At 43.1% G+C, this 14,058-nt stretch overlaps 2 protein-coding genes across 2 annotated transcripts in view; both read left to right on the top strand.

Moving 5' to 3' along the window:
- The first annotated feature begins 784 nt into the window (after window positions 1-784).
- Window positions 785-1,860, top strand: LOC306929346 (E3 ubiquitin-protein ligase TRIM35-like). Its single transcript, XM_079509792.1, has one exon. The coding sequence runs from the start codon at window positions 839-841 to the stop codon at window positions 1,805-1,807; it is 969 nt and encodes a 322-aa protein (XP_079365918.1). The 5' UTR covers window positions 785-838; the 3' UTR covers window positions 1,808-1,860.
- A 4,810-nt stretch (window positions 1,861-6,670) lies between these two features.
- The window catches only part of LOC306929159 (keratin, type II cytoskeletal 8), a gene marked incomplete at its 5' end in the record, with an annotated part of 32,075 nt that continues 24,687 nt past the window's right edge, over window positions 6,671-14,058 (top strand). Inside the window, 5 exons of the mRNA XM_079509576.1 lie at window positions 6,671-7,000; window positions 12,115-12,323; window positions 12,460-12,520; window positions 12,929-13,024; window positions 13,509-13,673. Of these exons, the coding sequence (XP_079365702.1) occupies window positions 6,671-7,000; window positions 12,115-12,323; window positions 12,460-12,520; window positions 12,929-13,024; window positions 13,509-13,673 (861 nt within the window). The remainder of the gene's footprint in view (window positions 7,001-12,114; window positions 12,324-12,459; window positions 12,521-12,928; window positions 13,025-13,508; window positions 13,674-14,058) is intronic.

Raw genomic sequence — 14,058 nt, 5'->3', positions numbered from 1 at the left:
GGGTTCACTGATGTTTTCTCCCCGGGAAGAATCTTCAGTGAATCTCCGCTATGAGGCTGGCCAAGCCAGGCTAGTGTAATATAGCCTGTCTGACGTAATGAAATCATGTCTGACGTAATGAAATCACACCCGGGTGAACAGGGTGAACATAGCAACCATGCTCATTTTTTCTGCACTAACAAAGCCAGTTGTAGGAGTGGTTTACACCACTCAACAATAACAAAGCCAGTTGTAGGAGTGGTTTACACCACTCAACAATAACAAAGCCAGTTGTAGGAGTGGTTTACACCACTCAACAATAACAAAGCCAGTTGTAGGAGTGGTTTACACCACTCAAATATATGGCTCTAGCTCATTTTAATTTATTTGCTTATGGCCTATCTTGTAAGAGTTGGTATCACACACATAGGCTATGGTGTGTTCACACAGGCAGATGAAACGATGCAAAGACGCGTTGTGAGTTGATCCACTACACGCATTATTCAGTTGCAAAGCCATGTCGCTGGCTGGCTTCCATTGACAATGAATGGTAGACTGCATAATTTAATCTGCCCGTGTGAATGCAACAATAGGGTGAATGTGTGTGTGTGATGGTGGGGGGGTAATTTGCATGTCAAAGCTCCGCCCCTAACCAGACTATAAGTTTCACCTTCAGTTCCTCAGACCAAACAAACCACTTCCACTGAGAGAGAGGGAGGACAGCCTGTCTGTCTTACCACAGCTACAAGAAGGAATACTGAGTTACTGACCAAAACTTCTGCTTTGCCAGGATTCAACCAGGAGTCGATTGCAGGGAACATTGTCTTGATCAGAGTGACTGTAGCTTCATTGAGGCATTATGGCATCGCAGTCGTGTCTTTCAGAGGAGAATTTTTCCTGTGCTGTGTGTCGTGACATCTTTAAAGAGCCTGTTGTCCTGTTATGCAGCCACAGCTTCTGTAGAGCATGTCTGCATACATGGTGGAGAGAGAAACAAATACAGCAATGTCCAGTTTGTAAGAAGATATCTTCAATGGATCATCCACCCTGTAACCTGGCTCTGAAGAACTTGTGTGAGGCCTTCATACAGGAGAGACATCAGAGAGCTTCAAAACGTCAGAGAACTTCATCTGGGTCTGAGGTTGACTGCAGTCTGCACGCTGAGAAACTCAAGCTCTTCTGCCTGGAATGTCAACAGCCAGTGTGTGTTGTGTGTCTTCATTCTGAAAAACACACCAACCACCGTTTCAGACCCATCGGCGAAGTTGCACTGGACCACAAGGAGGAAGTCCAGAAATCATTGAAGCCTTTGCAGAAGAAACTGAAGACATTCAATGATGTTAGGAGTAAATGTGTGCAAACAGCAGAATACATTAGGTTCCAGGCCCGGTACACAAAGTGTAGAATTAAGAAGCAGTTTAAAAAGCTCCATCAGTTTCTACACGAGGAAGAGGAGACAAGCATCACTGCTCTGAAGGAGGAAGAGGAGAGGAAGTGTCAGTTGATGAAAGAGAAGATTGAGGGTCTGAACAAAGACATATTAACCCTCTCACACACAATCACAGACATAGAGGAGGAGCTGAGAGCTGAACACATCTCATTCCTACAGAACTACAAGACAACAATGGAAAGAGTCCAGTTCACACCGCAGGACCCACAGCTGGTCTCGGGGGTACTGATAGACGTGGTCAAACACCTGGGCAACCTGACCTTCAGAGTCTGGGACAAGATGAAGGACATGGTGCCCTACGTCATTCTGGACCCCAACACTGCCAAACCAGGACACGTCCTGTCTGATGATCTGACCAGTGTGAGAACTGAGGTTTGACCACTTGGACATTGTCCTGGGTTCTGAGGAACAATGACGTTGATGATGATCATGAGTGATGACTAGACTATAGAAAAATTCATTGGTTTAAAGTGAGGTAGTTGGATTTTCATGATTCTAGCCTATTTTTGTTATTGTAGTGTGTGTTCTTTGGCATGTAAGATTTGACTAAAACAGCTGTCTAGTTATTTTGTATTTTATTTTCTTGATGATGAGAACATGAAGGACGAGCATCTACTTCCTCATAAAATATAATCACTATCATTTTTGCATCAATCTCAAGGTTTTATTGAACCATTTAAATATCTTGTCATGCTAGAAAATAATGAAGCAATACAATTGATTTATTTTGGTCTGACTTTTAAAGATATATATCTGTAAAGAAATCATGGAATTATATGTTTAATTCAAATAAATGTCTATACTATATTGTGTGATTTGCGTTCAGTTGTTCAGTTCTGTTAAGCAAAACACATTAGTTCAATATCAATGCTTTATTTGTTTTACTCATCCAGTCTTCAAATTGTGACTATAGGTCAGGACATGAAGCCATCATTTCATTGTATGGTAGTGGGTTTTCATGATTATTTTTTGTTAGTGTAAGTGATGGACCAGAGAGAGTGAATAAGACATGCAAACATACAGTATACAAACCATACATAGAGTGAAGTAGTTTGTCAGCATTCTGTTTGTATGGAACTGCTGGTATTCACAGACTCTGTGTTTGCGTGAATGCAAATCATTCTTACAAACGACATGAATTAGATTCTACATATGAATGAAAGTCATTAACAAATGAAATGTCTGGGCGGGGTTGCATTGGTGTCTTTAAGTCTTGGTAAACTCAACAAGCTGCATTGTGTATTTTTATTTGGTATTTTCTTTGGGTGGAACAGGCTGTTTTTAGTCTAGCTTCTTAACTCCATCGTAGATCATCATCATCAAGAAAAAATATAGCTGCAAGCAGCGATATGATCGAGGGGGCCAATTTGCAGCAATAAGAAAAAGACTATGCAATACGCACAATAAGTGAGGCACACTTCAAGGGCTGCGGAGCTGTCGCTTGGCTGTTCATCTGGCTGGTACCAGATGGGATGAGGGACGCCTCCTAGCCTTGGTCTAGACTCTAGAGCGTTAGTGAGTTCTCTCTAACGCCTGGCCAGGCACTAACTGGTCTAGACTCTAGAGCGTTAGTGAGTTCTCTCTAACGCCTGGCCAGGCACTAACTGCTGCACATGGACAGAAGATTCCACTGCCATGTGTGGGCTCCTGACTTTTAGTAAAAATAAACAAAACTACTTTGCTGTCACTCACCGAAACAAAAGCTGTTTTGTGTTGTTGAAAGTCTATTCTCCAGGGTGGGAATCCTCTCAGGGCCTCTTCTCAGGTCTTTTGCTGCTTTTTGGGTTCAGGTTAGGTTTAGGTATAGTTTTACTGAGTTTGGTTATGTCAGCCATTTAAATGTCTTCCATTCTGTGTGAGAGTATCCAAAACATACTCTCTCCCCATGCCTTCGGCCTGGTGGAGACAATAATCATCATCATCAACAGCCTTTCTTGTCTGTCTGTCCGTCATGTTTGTGAACAAGCGCGAGTGGAGGTGAGCTGGCTTAAAACTATGATATGACTGGCCGACTTTCAAACACGCTGATGCCATTCATTCAAATAGGCTAATGTGGTCTTCTATTTTTTTATATAGGGCTAATTCCCCCCCCCCCACACACACACACACACACACACCGACAGTCAGACTGACTCAAAGGAGCTCCATAACTAAACAATTTAAATAGGCCTATACTGCAGACATTACTACACTAAACAACGTTGGATTCGTACAGTGCAGAATGCAGATAAGTGTATGTTCTTATTATAATTGTGAGTTTGTTTTTTAACATGCAGCGCGAGCGCGAGAGCCGATCTACAAGCTCACAACGCGTTGCACTGCGAGTAGAAGGCTGCCGAGTGAGCAGCCCCAATCGCGCATGCTAGAAATATCCTAATAAATAAATAAATAAAAAGGTGTCGGGCTCGGGGGCAGTTTCTGTATGGGACTCTAGACTAACTTGCCTCTAGAATGCATGCATATAGGCATACAAGTGATACTTGGCTTTTATATAGGCTATCATTTTTTTATGTGCTGACCAATGTTGAGTACACATGCCTACATATTTTATCTGAGGTTTGGGGACTTTTAATTGATTCAGCATGAAGACTAAAGCCTTCTTAATAAATCTACGCAAGCCGTACACGACCATGAGAGCTGGCGCAGCTTTTAGCGGAATTTCCGACCAACCAACGTCAGCGTCAAGTTCACGTTCAAGTTCATGAATTCCCACATAATGTGGGAATCCACGTAAATGCCTGTCCGCTCACGCTCCGCTCACGTAACGTCACTTTATGAGCGTAAACGCCGTTGTGAATGAGGACCAATGTGTGGAAGGACAAATATTGTCGTTGACAAACAAGCCGCCCCGGGACCCGAAATCATCAAAACAAACGGCATCCATCAGTAGTCAAACAGGAAAGAAAAGCTTTTGTTGAGTGTGGCAAAGTCTGTGGTAGAAAGGGTGATCTGAAAATACACATGAGGACGACTCATACGGAGGTACAGCCCTTTACCTGTACAGTTTGTAACAAAAGCTTTAGACATCTGAATACACACATGATTACTCATACAGATGAAAAGCCCTTTGCTTGCACAGTTTGTAGTCAAAGCTTTAAACAAGCTGGAACTCTGAGAACACACATGAGGACTCATACAGGTGAAAATCCCTTTGCTTGTGCAGTTTGTAACAAAACCTTTACCACTAGTGGAAACATGAAGAGACACATGATGATTCATACCGGTGAGAAGCCCTTTGCTTGTGCAGTTTGTAACAAAAGCTTTACCGATAGTGGAAATGTGACGAAACACATGAGTATTCATACAGGTGAAAAACCATTTGTTTGCACAGTTTGTTACAAAAGCTTTGGACGTGCTGGACATCTGAAATCCCACATGATTATTCATACAGATGAAAAGCCCTTTGCTTGCACAGTTTGTAATCAAAGCTTTAACCGTCCTGAGAATCTGAAAGCACACAAATTGATTCATACAGGTGAAAAGTAGGGGTGGGACGATATATCGATATGGCAGTATATCGATATATCGACATATCGCTGTGTGTGTGTGTGTGTGTGTGTGTGTGTGTGTGTGTGTGTGTGTGTGTGTGTCGTCCTCCCAATATCGTGATATTGATTAGTTAGTAGTAGTAGGCTACCCATTGTAGCAGTCAGTGTTTTACTGTTTGGAGGAGGTAAGATTCATGCACTTATTGGCCAGTTTGTGGCACAACAAATCTTATTGAATATCGTGATATTATTATGATTATGGAGGGCCTAATATCACCACAGATATCGTATCGTGAGGTACCCGTATCGTCCCACCCCTAGTGAGAAGCCCTTTGCTTGTGCAGTTTGTAACAAAAGCTTTAGTCATTCTGGACATCTGAGAACACATGAGGATTCATGACTATCCTGTATTAAAATTGCCTAATGGGTCAACGGTGAAGTCCCAGTAACTGTTGTGCTCCAGAACTAAGGTGAACTGCGTGGATTGAAGTTCTCAGTCGCCACGACTGAATTCAGTCTTTGGGATTCCACAGCAACCAGTATGTCTTCCATATAAGCATCTCTTGTACTGAGAGGAACAAAGACTGCAGAAGCAGACAACCCGCAACACGGGAAGAGTATATTCTTGTAGGTGCAAGGCTCAAAAATACGAAATTGAAAGAAGGAAGTGCCAGCACACAACAAATGTCCTTTTTACATATTTTAATTCCTCTGACGAGACAAGGGACGTCCTCTGAGAAAGGCCCACCTGGCCGGAACGCAACCGAGTGTGAATGAGCGAGTGGCCGAGATTTTGGTATTGAAATTTGGCCAGTAACTGATCGTCAGGTGGAGCTGAGCGTCACCAGAAAGATGGAAGATGGAAGGTCATTTTAAAAAGACAATACCTAGTAAGGATGTTGAGGGACTACTTGCTTCTCTGGCAAAACATAGCTCATTTTATTTGTGCCTGCGTTCATTTTTGTTTCTTTTTCTTTTCTTTTTTTGTAGCGAATGACATCAAGTAAGTAATTCAAATGAAAGAATTGTAACTATCAGTACACAACTGTCTGCATATTAGTTCCGATGGAAGTATATTTCAGAATTCTGAAGCACGCTTGGTCTTCAACCAGCCAACATTCTCACATGTCACCCCCATATCTGGCACCCCCATATCTGCAAAGTGTGACCGAACACTACAATTGTAATTGTTTCTATTACAGCTCAGATCTTTTATTATTATTATTTTTTAGAACTACTGACTCTCAAATACACACAGGAATCTCACTGTCTTGCTCACTCACTCACTCACTCACACACACACACACACACACACACACACACACACACACACACACACACACACACACACATATACACACACACACACACACACACACATACACAAAAAGTCACAGTGCAACACCTACAATATCAGTGTCGACACAACAATGGGCCTGCCATCCGACTCCTGTCCTGTCCTGCCTCGGGATCCGCCCACCAGACAGAGGCTTTAAATAACGGGTCACGTACTACGGTATCACCTGAGACCTGAAGCCTTTCCTTCTGTGGTTGTCTCTAGTCTCTTCACTGCACTGTGTTTCATTCTATCCTGCTTTGATCTTTGTTCACTCACTCACTCACTCTCCGTTTACAGCTATTTTAGCATCGCTTTTATTCCTTCTCTCGTCTTAAAACATTTTTCTTTCTTTCTTTCGACTCAAACAACACAATTTGTCGTACTTTCTTTCGACTCACACAACAACTCTCCACCATGAGTCTGAGTCGCTCCAAGCGGATCAGCTCCAGCAGCTCTGTGCGTAGCAGCAGCGGTGGAGGGGGTGGAGCTCGCAGGCTGAGCGGGTACGGAGGTTTTGGGGGCTTCAGCGGAGCGTCGCTCAGCAGCAGCTCGCTGTACGCGGGCACCAATGGGCACCACAGCCTGGGAGGAGGCCTGGGCTCCTCGCTGGCATCGCTGTCCGTCAACAAGAGCCTGCTGGCGCCGCTCAATCTGGAGATCGATCCCAACTTGTCGATGTCGCGCACCCACGAGAAGGAGCAGATGAAGAGCCTCAACAACCGCTTTGCTACCTTCATCGATAAGGTTATTATTATTACTATTATTATTATTATTATTATCAAAAACCCTTCGCTACTTTCATCGGCAAGATTATTATTATTATTATTATTATTTTATTATATATTTATTATTAGAATATTATTGATTATTAATACTATTATTGGCCCAGGCGGTGGCGTAACCGTCTGGGCACCCGACTGGTAATCCAGTCGCAGTGTGCCGCGGGTTCGACTCCCGAGCCCGACACGGCCTTTACTGCATGTCTTCCCCCATCTCTCTCCCGTTTCCTGTCAGCCTACTGTCTGTCCCTTCAAAAAAAAAAAAAACAATAAAAGGCGTAAGCCGCAAAAAAATATCTTTAAAAATAAATAAATAATACTATTATTGTTTTTGGTATTATCAACAACATATAATCTTATGGTGACAGATTTAAACATTTTCTTTTTTTTGAGTGGTGCAACCACTCATAGGGAGCTTTGTGTGTCTCTGGCTGTGTCCGAGCACGAAAATAGCGCTTGGTTGGTTTTCATCACCAAGTGTCACTGTAGTGCAGCCTAACACACAAACACACACACATTAACTGTATATATGATGATTTCGGTTGTGATAGTACAGTACAGTACAGTACAGTACAGTGACAGTACAGTACAGTAGAGGGACCAGCTGGGACCCCCACACGGTAACTCTGTCATTTCTCGACCGTTTCGGACGCGGGGCGGCTCGCCAGAACCGGGCCGGCACCCTGGGCACGTTCCTGTGGATCTGGAAGTTCCGGGGATTGTGATGCTGCGTTAACTACTTTAGCCCCGATCCCCAGGAACCCCCCCAAGGATCCCCTTGTGCGTGTGTGTGTGCGTGAGAGAGAGAGAGAGAGAGAGAGAGAGAGATTGATACAGGGGAAAGTGTTGACTACAGCATTATTCTAAATGATTTAATCAGCAACACAATCTGAAATTCATACTTTAATGGTGCATGTTATTTCTGTTTGGGCAGCAATTAACGTATAGATGATGTGTGTTGTTGAACTATGACTTTCAAATACATCTTTTGTGACGTCGCTGAACGAGACACACAGAGGGCATTATGTGTGATAATATTTTGGTCACCGATACCCTCCGTGCTCCGGGGACGGACTCTGCTTTCTCACGGAGTCGCTGACAACTCTCACAAAAGAGCTATTGTTTGTACTGCTCCCCACATCGCCACGGATTCACTGCACGGCCCGGAGTCACACAGCCTCTCTGCTACATATAAACGGTTTCACTGCACGGCCAGTGCCAGTGTGCCAGTGATCACCCTCCACTGTGCCAATGTTGGAACCCGTGCCTAAAGGTTGCCCAGGCCTGGTCTAGATCACAAAACTAAAAAAAGATTCAACGTTGAAGGTGGTGAAAGTGACATTTTGTTAAAAAAAATATAGTGCTTTTATTCAAAGCACTTTGCATATATTGTGCATTACATTCACACATTCATACACCGATGGCGGAGGAAACCATGCAAGACACCAACCTGCACATCAGGAGCAATTAGGGAGTCTTGCTCAAGGACACTTCGACACTAACTCTGGGGGAGCCTGGATCGAACTGGGAACCTCACAGTTTTCCCATCTCTCCCCATGAGCCACAGTGTAGTTGTTTATTTGGACTTGTTTCTAAAGTGTGGTTGTTTATTTGATCTTGTTTCTAAAGTTTAGTTGTTTATTTGGACTTGTTGCTAAAGTGTGGTTGTTAATTTGGTCTTGTTTCTAAAGTGTAGCTGTTTATTTGGTGTAGTTGTTAATTTGGACTTGTTTCTAAAGTGTGGTTGTTTATTTGGTCTTGTTTCTAAAGTTTAGTTGTTTATTTGGTCTTGTTTCTAAAGTGTAGGTTAATTGTTTATTTTGACTTGTTTCTAAATGTTGGTTAAGTGTAGTTGTTTATTTGGTCTTGTTTCTAAAGCATAGTTGCTTATTTGGGCTTGTATATTAAGTGTAGTTGCTTATTTGAGCTTGTTTCTAAAGTGTAGTTGCTTATTTGGTCTTGTTTCTAAAGTGTAGTTGCTTATTTGGGCTTGTTTCTAAAGTGTAGATGCTTATTTGAGCTTGTTTCTAAAGTGTAGTTGCTTATTTGAGCTTGTTTCTGAAGTGTAGTTGCTTATTTGAGTTTGTTTCTAAAGGGTTGGTTATTTGGTGTAGTTGTTTATTTGAGCATGCATTTGTCAGCATGATCCCGATCAGATATATGATGGTTTGACTCGATCGTATAGTATATACGTATAGTTTGACTCGGTTCCACACAGATACATATTGTGAAAATAGCCAATCTACAAGCTCACAACGCCTCACACTGCCTCTCTCTTATGTAATATTTGACATCATATTTGGCCAAATTGGAATTAAAAAGGTCTTTAAAGGTCATTACATTGTAACTTTAGAAATGTTACAGATACCTGGGCCTGTATACACACTTATACTGTATGTTGATTTGTTTACTATTGAGTGAGATAAAACAATGTTTCACATTAATTAAGTGAATCATCTGGGAACCCCCTAAAATAAGGCATAAGTAACACAAGACAATACTAAAGTTAACATTGCAACAAAACCTTTCACCTCATACCCAAAAGAACATGCTCCGTGTCAGCTATACTGTTTCACACAGGAAACATGTTTTTGTAGCTTTCAAACAACAACAACACTAGTATATCTTTCTGGACCTACTTGAAAACCTCTTTCTTCTCCCAACCATTATGTTTGAAAGTGCTACTGCTGACCCCTGTGAGACGTGACTGTGTGAATGAGAAGGTCTGACGACCTCGCATGAACGCCACACCCACACAACAACACAGCCATTGTCGCGTTGTGTTTGGCTGCGAGGCGCGGGGCAACGTCTTTTATTTTCCATCTAGGTCAGCTGTTCATTCTCTCTTTATTTACCTCAGCTGTTATTAGAGCTCTTCCTGTTTGGTTTTACATGTCAGGTGGAAACCTCATATGTCCAAAACCGTTAACTTTTCAGGATTCAAATTCAAAAGCATAAAAAGTTGCAGATCCACGAGCTCAAAACTCGGCGTGACTTGCTATTTTGTATGACGCTGTAGTATGGTCAAGTAGGGCGTTGTTTGAAGTTAGAATATGGAGAAAAGAGGTTTCTGCCTGACAACAAGGTTATGTGGTTCACTCCTCCTGGCAGTTATTGCTGCTGTAGTTCCACCTGGCAGGTTGACGTACTGCCCATTATAGCAGGAGGGATTATAGAGGGTATGCACATGGGGATCCGATGGTAATTCCGACAGAATTTGGATTCTGCTGTTTGGATGTATGGGCTGTCAATCAGATAGGACTTTTCTGTTTGGATGTATGGGCTGTCAATCAGATAGGACCTTTCTGTTTGGATGTATGGGCTGTCAATCAGATAGGACTTTTCTGTTTGGATGTATGGGCTGTCAATCAGATAGGACTTTTCTGTTTGGATGTATGGGCTGTCAATCAGATAGGACTTTTCTGTTTGGATGTATGGGCCATAGACATATAAAGGTAGACGGCTCTGGGGCGTCTGTATCTCAACGGAAGGCGACATGGAGGCAACGGGAGGCGATGGCGATGCGTGATTGATTGTATTGGCAACCTTTCCCGAGATTCCTTGCGAAGCATAGAGGAAGCAAAACGGAAGAACGGAAGGGGACGTTCGGTAGGTCAATCAGAGCCTCTTTCCCAGCAGCACTTCCCTTCCGAGATTCTGCTTGACTTCCTCCTCCCGTTGGAGACAGGTCTCTCCAACGAAAGTGCAGCGACAAATGAGGCATTTATATTTTTTAAATATCTATGGTATGGGCTGTCAAGGCCAGAAAGTAGTTTTTTGCCACTCAGTAGGTGTTCCCGCATAACTTCCGGGTATGATGATGATGTCACACGCACAGCCTCTATTCCGACTCCGACATCCCATTACTCTGACCACGTGGCTTTGTGTGTGAATTGTAAGGATTTCTTCTTTTTTTTGCCAGGTGCTTGAAAAGCGCCTGGAAGCGCCTGGACTACATTAATTTGCAACCAGCCGTAAAGACAACTTTAGTGACGACCTAGTCATGATTGGCTGCCTCAGTCCTAGTCACCTTACTAGTGACCTAGTCACGATTGGCTGCCTCCTAAGCCAATGATAGTCTGAACGGCATAAAAACCGTGGGGCGAGTGGCAACAGAACTTAACAGAAGCCAATGTTAGAGGACAAACATAACAAGCCACAGTGAGTGAACCAACAAATGTCGGCAATGAACGAAAGCGGGCGCTAGAAGAGCTTGTTACACCTGGCAGTTATGGGTCATTCTTGTTTTTCTTGGTGTATTTAAAATGATCAATTTAAAAGTTAAAATGGGTCATTATGATGCCAGTCAATCCATGTGTTCCATTTTCCAGCCCATTATGCCATGATTAGGGTTGTAATGTAAGCTGATGGCGAGCCGGGCGGCCCGGCCCGGCCCCGGGGGGATTAGTGGCCTGAGAGAACACAACACAACAGAACAGAACAAAACACAGCTCTTTGTGTCAGAGTGAGAACACATATCATGGACAGAGAGAGCCCTCCTGGCTACAGGCTGGAAATACAAGCTGTAGTGATGGCCTAGTACAGGCTGAGGAGGAAAGCCAAGGACTGACTGAGAAGTCCATTCTGATACAGACCATGCATGTGATGATTTATCGCAAATGGAACCGGTGACAATTTAAAATGTCGTAAAAAAGAGAAGAAAATACAGGATCTTTGTAAGAGAAATAATACGAAAGAAATAATAAAACTTATTTTTTTGTTTAAACAAAACTTCAAAACCGCATTTAAATCGTATCGTGAGTTGAGTGAATCGGTACATGCCTGTAAAATTTGTGGATATGCATCATTTTTGGCTATTGATTTAATAAAAACCTTTTCCAAAACATGTGTAACATTACACGAAATATGTAACATAAGTCGTTGTTTGCCGAACGGGCTGCGTGATTGCAGCCTAATCCTGAAGGGTAACACCAAAAGGGGTTCCGTTATTTTAAACCCACCTCTCCTCTGTGTGTGTGTGTGTGTGTGTGTGTGTGTGTGTGTGTGTGTGTGTGTGTGTGTGTGTGTGTGTGTGTGTGTGTGTGTGTGTGTGTGTGTGTGTGTGTGTGTGTGTGTCAGGTTCGGTTCCTGGAGCAGCAGAACAAGATGCTGGAGACGAAGCTGGACCTCCTCCAGGGTCAGACGGTGAGTCGCTCCAACATAGAGCCTCTGTTTGAGTCCTACCTGGCAGGGCTGAGGAGACAGATGGACCTGGTCAACAACGACAAGACCAAACTGGACGGAGAGCTGCGAAACATGCAGGGCCTGGTGGAGGACTTTAAACACAAGTATGATTATTAGTAGTATTATTATCATTATTAGTAGTAGTTGTAGTAGTAGTAGTAGTAGTAATAAGTAGTAGTAGTAGTACTCTACGAGGATGACATCATCATATTAACCCTATAACCTCTCGTCCTCTGTCAGGTACGAGGATGACATCAACAGAAGAAACAACCTGGAGAATGACTTTGTTATCCTGAAGAAGGTGAGGTCACGCACGCACGCATGCACGCAGGCACACAGACACACACACACACGCACACACACACACACACACACACACACACACACACACACACACACACACACACACACACACACAGTGACACACAACACACTAGAGTGTGAATTAGATCATACTGTCCACTCCCTAATCCACTGTTCCTATTCTGTCTGTCTGTCTCTCTCTCTGTCTCCTGTTTCCACCCCTTCATTGAGGTCACTACAGTGTTTAATCTCTGACCTAACTTCAACACACTGTGTGTGTGTGTGTGTGTGTGTGTGTGTGTGTGTGTGTGTGTGTGTGTGTGTGTGTGTGTGTGTGTGTGTGTGTGTGTGTGTGTGTGTGTGTGTGTGTGTGTGTGTGTGTGTGCGCGCGTGCGTGTGCATTCAGGACGTGGACTCAGCTTACCTAGTGAAGGCTGATCTGGAGGACAAAGTGGGCGCTCTGACTGACGAGATTAACTTCCTACGAAACATCTATGAAGAGGTTATTATTATTATTATTATTACCATTATTATTATTATTATTATTCAGACACTCAAGTCAAAGTTGCAACAAAAAATGGAATACAGTTAAACGTGTTAAAGGCTCTGCTCTGCTTTTGTTGAAGTAGCATGCTAAGCAAAATCAGAGAACATTATCAAACCCCTCATGGGTAATTGGGTATACAAGAACAAGCACATATCAAGACAGTTAATGAGATTAACGTGAGGCGTGCAAATTTAAAACATACAACTTGAATGCATTGTAACATTGAATCAGATTAGAGCTATACAACATTGAATTATAGTTTACTTTAGAGCCATGCGCACGAGAATTTCAGTTCATCATTCAGGTTACGCGTTTGAGCAATACATAAGCAATGCATTGATATTTAGCTTGAATCAGCAGACATACATGTGTGCAAGGCACAAGTTGGCATCTCGACAGAGTGCATTTCTAGTTATTGTTATTATCATTAATATCCTAGGAGCTCAGAGAGCTTCAGGGGAGCATCAAGGACACCTCAGTGGTCGTACAGATGGACAACAGCAGGAGTCTGAACATGGAGCAGATCGTTGCTGAAGTCAAAGCTCAGTATGAAGACATCGCAGCTCGCAGCCGAGACGAGGCCGAGAACTGGTACAAGACCAAGGTAGGTGACCCCTGTGACCCTGACTTCCCTCACTTGATAAACATGATAAACAACGATGACAAACAAGACTGTCAGGGAACTTATAGAGCTTCTGTTTCCAGACATGAAACGGCATAGTGCCCTTGGCAAGAGGGGCCAAGCTTCCTTCAGAGGGTTCAGAAGAAAGCACAGCCTTAATGTAGCAGGTCCCAGTTCTGGTCCCTAAGCTACATCTCGTTAGCTCTGTAAATGCTAGCTTGATGTAGACGGGGTATGACCCGAAAATCTAAATGGCCGCCACACTCATTGATTCACTGTCTGTTTTGGCCACGTCGCTAGTCGCGGTTGCAAGTTTAGGTTTTGGATGACTTAGATATGTGATCCAATAGATTTAACATTGGTGGCT

The sequence above is a fragment of the Electrona antarctica genome (genome assembly GCF_951216825.1).
Source record: "Electrona antarctica genome assembly, chromosome: 9".
Classification (NCBI taxonomy): Eukaryota; Metazoa; Chordata; class Actinopteri; order Myctophiformes; family Myctophidae; genus Electrona; species Electrona antarctica.
The sequence above is the reverse complement of the archived record's forward strand: the minus strand, read 5'-3'. Positions and strand labels throughout refer to the sequence as shown.

Excerpts from the sequence above, each read along its gene's own strand:
- LOC306929346 (XM_079509792.1), top strand. The coding sequence starts at position 839 with ATGGCATCGCAGTCGTGTCTTTCAGAGGAGAATTTTTCCTGTGCTGTG.